At 62.8% G+C, this 10,497-nt stretch overlaps 1 protein-coding gene across 1 annotated transcript; it reads right to left on the bottom strand.

Moving 5' to 3' along the window:
• Positions 1 to 347: 347 nt before the first annotated feature.
• On the bottom strand, positions 348 to 6,033 carry LOC116834930 (ly6/PLAUR domain-containing protein 3-like). The gene is made up of 5 exons (XM_032797353.2): positions 5,832 to 6,033; positions 4,081 to 4,212; positions 3,383 to 3,553; positions 3,151 to 3,294; positions 348 to 850 (listed from the first exon to the last, which is right to left on the bottom strand). Exons 1-5 carry the CDS (start codon positions 6,031 to 6,033, stop codon positions 348 to 350), a joined length of 1,152 nt encoding a protein of 383 aa, XP_032653244.2.
• Between the last annotated feature and the right edge of the window lie 4,464 nt (positions 6,034 to 10,497).

The following is a 10,497-nucleotide window of genomic DNA, read 5'->3' as shown; positions in this document are numbered from 1 at the left end:
AGGGGGCAATCACAAAAGATGCCCTAGAGGGACATCAAGCCACGCCGCTTCCAGACCAAGATGGCTGCTGTGGGGAGCCTGAAGGGAAGGCCAGGGGTCGTGAGGACGGGGCTCTGACGCACAGAGATGCAACCTGCAAACTTAGCCCTGCCTGGCGACGCCACAGGGCCGACCTGGCCTGACATCAAGAGTGCTGCTCAACTAAGAAGATGGCTGCCGTGCATAGGCCGAAGCCAGGCTGGAGTTGAAGAAGTCGGGGAGGCTGGCCAACGGAGTGGGGATGGGGGCGATAGGGGGGTGAATGGGTGGGGGGTATCTCGTGCCATTTCCCCTCCCTGGTGCCCCCTTCACAGGAGCAAGGCGGACCCGAGCAAGACCAGCCAGGCCGAGGCGCTCAGCCCCGCTGCGCCCCCCTTCCCGCCGCTTGGCAGCTTGATGCCTGGGTTGTTCCGCCGCTCGCCCGCCGTGGTGACGTGGCGGTCGTCCCGGATGAGGTCGTCGTGGTCTTCATGGTCCTCGTGGTCCTCATGGTCCCCATGGTCCAGCGGCAGGGGCGTGGCAGCGGCCGTGACCGTGGTGGCGGCAGCGACCGTGGAGGCGGCATCGACCATGGCCGTGACCGTGGCAGTGGCCGTGGCGTTGGCGCCTGTGGTGTTGGCCCCGGGGCCGGGCATGACCTCCAGCCGAGGGATGTTGGGGGCGAAGAAGGTCTTGTTGGCCAGGTCCCTGTTGCAGAGGTGGCCAGAGCAGCAGGAGCCCACCAGGTTGACGGCTGCGCTGCCCCTCGCCTCCTTGGTGCAGTCCTTGTTCTGCACGCAGCCCTTGATGGGGTGGCTCAGTGAGAAGTTGCCTGGGGGAGACGGGACGGGGGAGAGTCAGGGGAGGGCCGTGGCACTGGGGGTGCTGTGCTGCAGGGAGCAGGGTGGAGGCCCTCTCCTGGTCGTCGGTGCTGGCCCCAATGTGCCACTAGGGGGTGCTGTGCTGTAGGGAGTGGGGGGCATCTCCCCTGACTGTCAGTGCTGGCCCCGATGCACCACTAGGGGGTGCTGTGCTGTGTCAGCAGGGTAGAGGCCCTCCCCAGGCCGTTGGTGCTGACCCCAATGTGCCACTAGGGGGCGCTGTGCTGTAGGGAGTGGGGGGCAGCTCCCCTGACTGTCATTGCTGGCCCCGATGCACCACTAGGGGGCGCTGTGCTCAGTGATGGGTTTACAATGGCGCCAGTGGCTCCATGGAGCCGGCCCATGCTTGAAAGGGGCCCCGGCCTGCTCTGCTTGCACTGTGCCCCGAGACCCCGCTGACTCCCCCTGCCCACCCCCTGCTCCTCTCTGCCCCCTGGCCGGACCCCAGGGCACCTCCGGGCAGTCTCTGCTTCCCACCACCTGTGGGCCCCACCTGGCTCCCCAGAGCTGAGCCGCCTGGGACTGGTGCAGAAGCCCGGCCAGTCTCAACCCCAGGGGGGTGGGGGGGACGGGACACAGTGTGGGGGGCTTGGCTGGGCCCTCCAGGCAGGTGGGTCCTGAGGGAGCCCAGTGCTCACACCGCTCCCGAGGGGCCGGAGCGATTCCGGCCCCAGGACCGCCCTGGCTGCGCTGCTGGCTCAGCCCGGCAGACACAGTCACCTCCCAGCAGGGCTGGTGATGCGCCGGGAGGCGGCGGGTGGGGAGTGGGTCTCTGGGGGTGCCAGCTGTGGGGGCGGGGAGGATCTGTGTGTATTGGGGCACTAGAGTGGAGGTGCTGGGCAGTCGTGGTGGGGGTGGGGGTGCAGGGCGCTGTGCATTTGTGGGGGGAGTAGTGGCATAGTGGGTCTGGGGGGCTCTGGCCATAGGAATTGGGGGGTGTCCAGTTGGTGGTGGGGGCTGTGTGCACGGCTGGACCCCCCCAGGGGCAAGGGGCAGGCTGATGGCAGCACAGGGCTGGTGGGCCAGTGTGCGTCAGGCAGCTCCGCGTCTGTAACTAGTGCCCTGGGCTGGGCTGGCGGATCGGGGCCAACCCTGCCAGGCCTCATTGCCCCAGGCCGGCCCTTCGCTCTGGGGCCGACATCCCCACACCAGGCTCCTTGCCCATGGGGCCCACAGATAGGTGTGCCAGTTCCCAAAAGGTTAATCCGGCCCTGGCTGTGCTGTAGGGGGTGTGTGGGGGGGATAATGGGGCCCTCGCCTGGCTGTCTGTAGGGAGTGTGTGGGGGGAATAGGGTGTCCCCCCTGGCTGTGCTGTAGGGAGTGTGTGGGGGGAGTGGGTGCCCTCGCCTGGCTGTGCTGTAGGGATGTGTGGGGGGAATGGGTGTCCCCCCGGCTGTGCTGTAGGGAGTGTGTGGAGGAGTGGTGCCTCGCCTGGCTGTGCTGTAGGGAGTGTGTGGGGGAATGGGGTGTCCCCTGGCTGTGCTGTAGGGAGTGTGTGGGGGGGAATGGGTGCCCGCCCCTGGCTTGCTTGTAGGGAGTGGTGTGGGGAATGGGTGTCCCCCCTGGCTGTGCTGTAGGGAGTGTTGTGTGGGGAATGAGCGGTGCCCGCCCCTGGGCTTGCTGTTGGGAGTGTGTGTGGGGGGGAATGGGGTGCCCGCCCCTGGCTGTGCTGTAGGGAGTGTGTGGGGGGAATGGGGTGCCCGCCCCTGGCTGTGCTGTAGGGAGTGTGTGGGGGGAATGGGGTGCCCTCCCCTGGCTGTGCTGTAGGGAGTGTGTGGGGGGGGAATGGGGTGCCTGCCCCTGGCTGTGCTGTAGGGAGTGTGTGGGGGGGGAATGGGGTGCCCGCCCCTGGCTGTGCTGTAGGGAGCGTGTGTGGGGGGGAAGGGGGTGCCCTCCCCGGCTGTTGATGCTGTCCCCGATGCACCACTAGGGGGTGCTGGGCTGTAGGGAGCGGGGGCCCTCCCCTGGCAGTCAGGGCTGGTCCCATGCCCCACAAGGGGGCGTTGTGCTGCAGCAGAGGCTGCCTTTCCGGGCGTGGGGGGATGCAAAGCCAGAGCACAATTTGCAAAGATCTGCCAGGCCCTTGGCCCCCGTTGGGGCATGAACCCCGGTGTCCTGGCCAGCCTGCTGCCATAGTGATTGCACCCAGCTCCCCTGGCTTCCTGCCCGAACTGGCTCCCCGCGGTGGCCAAACAGCTGCCGCGCCTCGCCCCAGAGGGGGCTGCCTCCGAGTGTCCTGCCCGGGCCTCACCGACTCTCATGGTGACGTTGCCGTGGAAGCAGCCCTGGTACCCGTCGTAGCACTTCACCACCGTGGCGTTGTCAGGGGAGCAGGCCTCGTTGCCTTGGCAGCTGTAGCACTCCAGCCCGTTGGGCACCCGGGCGCTCTCGTTCCCTGGCGACCGGACAAAGGGGGGGCAGTTAGAGAGGAGGAAGTGGGGGTCGGCCCCTCCCTACATTCCCCCCCCCGGTGGGGCACTTACCCATCGGCTGCAGTGCCATGGCCTGGATGTCCAGCCGGGAGTTGCAGCGGCTACTGTTGCAGTTGTGCACCTGGGAGAAGGCGAAGATGCCGTGCAGGTCCACGCCCTTGTCGTTGGTGCCTGGCCTGCCCAGGCCACAGCCCTTCTCGCCTACCAGGAACTGCCCGTGGCCTGGGGAGAAAGCGGGGGGTGAGCGAGCCAGCAGAGAACCCAGGCGTCCTGGTTCCCAGCTTCCCCCTCCCCCACAGCACTAACTCCCCTCCCAGACCTGGAGACAGAACCCAGCCCCCCTGCTCTAACCCACTACATCCTACGTCCCTCCCAGAGCTGGGGAGAGAACCCAGGAGTCCTGGCTCCTAGCCCCCCGCCGCTTTAACCCACCAGTCCCCACTCCCCTCCCAGAGCTGGGGAGAGAACCCAGGAGTCCTGGCTCCGAGCCCCCCCTGCTCTAACCACCAGCTCCCACGCCTCTCCCAGAGCTGCGGAGAGAACCCAGGAGTCCTAGCTCCGAGTCCCCTTGCTCTAACCACTAGATTGTCCTCCCCTCCCAGAGCCAGGGAGAGAACCCAGTATCCTGACTCCCAGCTTCCCCCTCCCAGACCTGGAGACAGAACCCAGCCCCCCCGCACACTCTAACCACTAGACCCCACTCCCCTTCCAGAGCTGGCTTCCAGCCCTCGCCTCGAGGGCTCACTCACTCCATTTCACAGCTGCCACGGTTTCCATGCACAATTGGGTGTTGTCAGGACACGAGATCGTCTTCATCTTCTCCGGGCTGCAGCCGCCATCGCTGCGCTCCACACAGCTATGGCACTCCAGGGCCGTGGCTCCTGCATGGGGGGGAAGGAATCTCTGTGAAACCCGGCATGGCGGGCACGCCCATGGGGGGACCTGCCTGGGCCTGTCCCCGGTGGTGGGGGGACCCCTAATCTCTCAAAGGCGGGTGATGTTTGTGTGTTTCCCCAGGAAAGCTTGCACGCTGTTTGCACGGCTCTCTCTCCTCTTTGCACAGATTCTCACCTGCTTTTGCATGCAGATTTGCACCCTTCCCTCACCACTTTTGCACTTTTCCATGTGAAATTGCACATTTCCCTGTGTAATTCCATCTGTACAATGTTCACCTTTCTCTTGTAATGTTGCATGTCAAATGACACGGAGACATGACAATTGACATGGGACCACGTGAAAGTGAATATGCAAATTTGCAAGGAAAGGTGAAAATTAGCATGTCAAATTACACGGAAATATGACAATTGACATGTTATTTTTCACCTTTCCCTTGCAACTTTGCTTGTTAATTTTTATGTTGTCCCATGTCATTTTGCATGTCAATTTGCATGTCGTCTTACATGCCAGTTTTCACCTTTCCCACATAACTTGGCATGTCAATTTGGACCCTTTCCTGGGTAACACGTATCTCTGTAATTTTACGTCAGTTGTCCCCTTTCCTCTCTTTGTGGATTGTTCCCCAAACTCCTGCTTCATAAACACACAAGTGGGTGTGTTCGCATCTAATGCCCCTGCACATCTTCAGAGATATTCGGTGGCACGTGTCCTTTTGCACCAGTTTGAACGCACTAGAAGTGCGTTCCCTTTTCCACCTCTCTGGACCCCCCACCCCCCACTCTGTAAATTCGCATGGCGGGTGGCCCACCTCCCCACCCTCGTTGCATTATTTCAAGTGTACATTTGCAGAGATTTGCAGCCTTTCCCCTCCTCTTTGCACCGTTTTCTCCAGGCATTCCCACAGACACTTGCATGGGACGGGGAGGGTCTTCTTTGCACCACTTGTCTGGGAACTTGCACTTGCATTTGCACTTCTGTTTTGCACCGTTTCTCACAAACACTTGCATGGGCAACCGACCTCCCTCTTCACCCTCCTCCTCCAGTGGGTGGCTGTGTCAGCTCCAGGATGGGGGTGACCCCACCCCGGGGTGAGGCTGGCGTCCCTGGGAGAAGTCCTCCCATTTGGCACTATGCCCCAGACTCATTCCAGGTGGAGCGACCTGTCCCAGCATGCATGGCACCTCTGCCCGCTGCCCCAATCCCATGGCCCTAACATGGGGAACGGAGTCAGTACCCTGCCCCCAGAACTGTGGTGAGCTGGGGGGGGTCCCCTCTCCAGGAGATCCTAGCGGGGAAAGGCCCTGTGCCCCATTCCTTGCCCCCCTGAGCCAGCCAGCCTACCACTCTGGGACTGGATGGGAGCCAGCGCCCCCTAGAGCAGAAAGCCCCCTGCCCCATTCGCCACCAGCCAGCCCCCCGACCTGGGGCTGGATTTTAATTCCATCACTCAGTCATTCTCTCCAAGGAGCCAGGTTTCCCTGTCAGATGCAGCTGAGATGAAAAGACCCCATCAATCTGCTCCGGGCCCGATCGACCCCTCCAACCTGGACGGGAGGGACCCGTGCCCCAGCCCAGCCCCCGGGTGTGCTCCTTGGCCCCGTACCTTGGAGGAGCAGTGTGGCCACCAGCAGGAGAAGGGCACCAGCTCTCGGAGGGCAGGGGGCTCCCATGGCTGCGTCTGCCTGGACCAAGCGGGTTCTCTCGGCTCCCGGCAGCTTCCACGCGACTCCAGCTGCCAGCGCCAAGCTAAGATGATAAATAAGAGGAGGCAGATGGGGCGGGATGTCCCCGCCTCCCCCTTGCATGTCCTACCCTCCCTGGCTTTGGTGTGGGGCCCCAGGCCGGCAATTATTCACGTTGCCTCCCCAGCACCAAGCCCCAGCGCGTCGGTACCAGGGCGGTGGCTCTCCCAGGAACCAGCCCGGCTGGTTGGGGGAGCGGGCAACACCTTGGCAGGGTGGCTTCGACGCCGGGGGCTCAGCGCAGGGGGGGAGCAGGATCCCGGGGGGCCTTGGGGTGGATTGGGGCTGGGGAGGCCCCCAGCAATGGCAAGAGGTGAGTACCCCCAACCAGCTCCCCATGGCACAGTGCCCTGTGCCCAGTATCACTGCCCGAGGGCACTGAGGTCAGCCCTGACTCAGCGCCTGGCCCCTGGCATGAGCTGGCACTGAGGGTCCAGCCTCAGCCTTGGCCCGGAGGAGTCATGAAACACGCAGCCAACATGGGTGCTCATATGTGTGGCAACCAGCCCCCTAGACAGCAGGTCTAGTGGTTACAGCAGGGGGGCTGGAAGCCAGGACTCCTGGGTTCTCTTTCCAGCTCTGGAAGGGGAGCAGAGTCTGGTGGTTAGAGCAGGGGGCTGGGTTCTGTATCCAGGTCTGGGAGGGGGAAGTTAGGAGCCAGAACACCTGGGTTCTCTTCCTGGCTCTGGGAGGGGAGGGGAATCTAGTGGTTAGAGCAAGGGGGCTGGGAGCCAAGACTCCTGGGTTCAGTTCCGGCTCAAGGAGGGGAGCAGGGTCTGGTGGTAAAAGCAGGCGGGGCAGGTTGGCAGCCAGGACTCCTGGGTTCTCTCCCCAGCTCTGGGAGGGGAGTGAGGTCTAGTGGTTAGAGCAGGGGGCTGTGAGCCAGGAGTCCTGGGTTCTCTCTCCAGCTCTGGGAAGGAAGAGGTTTCGATGGGTGTGTGGGCAGGGCCGCCCAGAGGATTCAGGGGACCTGGGGTCTTCGGCGGCGGGGGGTCTCTGCTTCAGCAGTAATTCAGCGGTGGGGGGTGCTTCCACTCCGGGACCCACTACCAAAGTGCCCCGAAGACCTGGCACTTCAGCGGCGGGTCCTGCTTCGGTGGTAATTCGGCAGTGCGGGGTCCTTCCACCCACAGAGTGAAAGGACCCACCGCTGCCGAAGACTTGAAGCAGAAGAAGCTCCAGGGGCCTGGGTCCCACGAGAGTTTTCTAGGGCCCCCAGAGTGAGTGAAGGACCCTGCTCCAGGGGCCCTAAAAAACTCTTGTGGGGGCCCCTATGGGGCCCAGGGCAGATTGCCCCACTTGCCCCCCCTTTGGGCGGCCCTGTGTGCGGGAGGGGTGCTGTGTGTGTGTTGTTGGGTAGCTCTGCCCACCCTGCAGTGCAGCCCCCACCCAGGACCCCGATCCCAGCCTGTGTGGACCCCGAGGAGGTATAGCAAGGAGGTATCTGGGGGAGGGGAGGAACAGGCCCGACATCCAGGAAATTGGGGTGCAGCTGGGAACAGACCCCTGAGTCCAGACATGCAGCTGCCCCTCCCTTGTCTCACCTGCTCCAGGGCGAATCCGTCCCTTCCCCGGAGCCGGTACCAGGCAGCGTCTGAGTCATTGGGGCCAGGGTGTGGGGAGCACAGGGCCCCCCTTGTCCCAGGCCCACGGAACAGAGTCACACCCAGGGAAAGACTCAGAGGGAGGGGGTGGGACAGGAGGCCCTTCCCCTCGAGGGGGTGCCAGCCCCATCTGGCTCCAGGGCAGAGACAGCACCATGAATCTACAGCACTCCAAGGATCTGTCCTTGGGAGACTGGGATCGAGTTGGTTGTGGGGGTGGGGGGCTGGAAGCCAGGACTCCTGGGCTCTCTCCCTGTCGGGGGGGGAAAGTGGAGTGGAGTCTAGTGGTTAGCACAGGGGGGTTGGGGGACAGGACTCCTGGGTTCTGTCCCGGGCTCTGAGAAGGGAGTGGGGTCTGGTGGTTAGAGTCGGGGAGGGGAGAGTGGCTGGGAGCCAGGACTCCTGGGTTCTCTCCCCAGCTCTGGGAGGGGAACAGGGTCTAGTGGTTAGAGTGGAGGTGGCTGGGAGCCAGGACTCCTGGGTTCTCTTCCCAGCTCTGGGAGGGGAGTGCGGTCTGGTGGTTAGAGCATGGGGTGCTGGGAGCCAGGATTCCTGGGTTCTATTCCACTGCCTACCTTGAGTGCGCTTTGCATTACGTGCAGAGGGCTGGTTTCTACCAGGGCACTCAGCCGGGTTCCCCAGGGGCCGGACGTGCCCCGTTGGGATTGCAGTGGGTGGCTTTCCCCCAGCTGCTGGCACCAGGTGGCAGGGCTGACCTTACGGGTAGGAACTGGTGGCGACTGCTGCTTGGGGAGCCCGGGCAGGAAACAGGCACCTGGGCTCACTCTGCCCGCTGGCCCTACCTGGAGGACGAGCTCTTCCTAATAAGAACATAAGAATGGCCAGACTGGGTTAGCCCAAAGGTCCATCCAGCCTGGTTTCCTGTCTGCCGACAGTGGCCAATGCCAGGCGCCCCAGAGGGAATGAACAGAACAGAGAATCACCAAGTGACCCATCCCCTGTCACTCATTCCCAGCTTCTGGCAAACAGAGGCAGAGACACCATCCCTGCCCATCCTGGTTAACAGCCACTGATGGAGCTATCCTCTTGTTCGTTTTGAACCCTGTTATAGTCTTGGCCTTCACAACATCCTCTAGCAGCGAGTTCCACAGGTTAACTGTGTGTTGTATGAAGAAATACTGACTTTTCTTTGTTTTGTTCTTGTGTTATGACAAGGAGTAAACACCACTTCCGTATCTACTTTCTCCACACCTGTCAGGATTTTATAGCCCTCTATCATATCCCCCCTTAACTGTCTCTTTTCCAAGCTGAGAAGTCCCAGTCTTATGAATCTCTTCTCATACGGAACCCGTTCCATACCCCGAATCATTTTTGTTGCCCTTTTCTGAACCTTTTCCAATTCCAATTGATCTTTTTTGAGATGGGATGACCACATCCCCGCCACGTCCCCTTCCCAGAGCTCTCCCTGTGGGGTAGGTGTGGGCAGCGCCGTGGACCAGGCGAGGGGGCTGGCGCCAGCTCACACAGCCGAGCACGGGCGACACCGGGCGATCTCTAGCAAGGAAGGGGCCAGTTCCCCTCAGCCGGTCCTGCCCGGAGCGGGCCGGGCTCTCTTGCCAAGTTGGCTCCAAGGGTCCCAGAGCATCTGAGACTTAGGGGGGACGTCAAGGTCTCTTGGTGGCTGCTGAGGCCTTGCAAATTCAGTGCAGGCCATGTCATGTGGTGTGAGCGCCCTCTAAGGGCGAATGGTGGTCAGTGCTCCAGGCAGTACCCCAGTTCTATCCTAGCTCTGGGTGGGGAGTGGGGGCTAGTGATTAGAGCAGGGGGGCTGGGAGCCAGGACTCCTGGGTTCTCTCCCCAGCTCTGGGAGGGGAGTGAGGTCTAGTGGTTAGAGCAGGGGGCTGTGAGCCAGGAGTCCTGGGTTCTCTCTCCAGCTCTGGGAAGGAAGAGGTTTCGATGGGTGTGTGGGCAGGGCCGCCCAGAGGATTCAGGGGACCTGGGGTCTTCGGCGGCGGGGGGTCTCTGCTTCAGCAGTAATTCAGCGGTGGGGGGTGCTTCCACTCCGGGACCCACTACCAAAGTGCCCCGAAGACCTGGCACTTCAGCGGCGGGTCCTGCTTCGGTGGTAATTCGGCAGTGCGGGGTCCTTCCACCCACAGAGTGAAAGGACCCACCGCTGCCGAAGACTTGAAGCAGAAGAAGCTCCAGGGGCCTGGGTCCCACGAGAGTTTTCTAGGGCCCCCAGAGTGAGTGAAGGACCCTGCTCCAGGGGCCCTAAAAAACTCTTGTGGGGGCCCCTATGGGGCCCAGGGCAGATTGCCCCACTTGCCCCCCCTTTGGGCGGCCCTGTGTGCGGGAGGGGTGCTGTGTGTGTGTTGTTGGGTAGCTCTGCCCACCCTGCAGTGCAGCCCCCACCCAGGACCCCGATCCCAGCCTGTGTGGACCCCGAGGAGGTATAGCAAGGAGGTATCTGGGGGAGGGGAGGAACAGGCCCGACATCCAGGAAATTGGGGTGCAGCTGGGAACAGACCCCTGAGTCCAGACATGCAGCTGCCCCTCCCTTGTCTCACCTGCTCCAGGGCGAATCCGTCCCTTCCCCGGAGCCGGTACCAGGCAGCGTCTGAGTCATTGGGGCCAGGGTGTGGGGAGCACAGGGCCCCCCTTGTCCCAGGCCCACGGAACAGAGTCACACCCAGGGAAAGACTCAGAGGGAGGGGGTGGGACAGGAGGCCCTTCCCCTCGAGGGGGTGCCAGCCCCATCTGGCTCCAGGGCAGAGACAGCACCATGAATCTACAGCACTCCAAGGATCTGTCCTTGGGAGACTGGGATCGAGTTGGTTGTGGGGGTGGGGGGCTGGAAGCCAGGACTCCTGGGCTCTCTCCCTGACTCGTGTGACACGAGCAGATGGCATGCCTACACAGTTGCACGATATCTCTGTCATGTGTACATCTCTCTCGCGAG

The sequence above is a fragment of the Chelonoidis abingdonii genome, chromosome 11 (assembly GCF_003597395.2).
Source record: "Chelonoidis abingdonii isolate Lonesome George chromosome 11, CheloAbing_2.0, whole genome shotgun sequence".
NCBI classification, from domain to species: domain Eukaryota; kingdom Metazoa; phylum Chordata; order Testudines; family Testudinidae; genus Chelonoidis; species Chelonoidis abingdonii.
The sequence above is the reverse complement of the archived record's forward strand: the minus strand, read 5'-3'. Positions and strand labels throughout refer to the sequence as shown.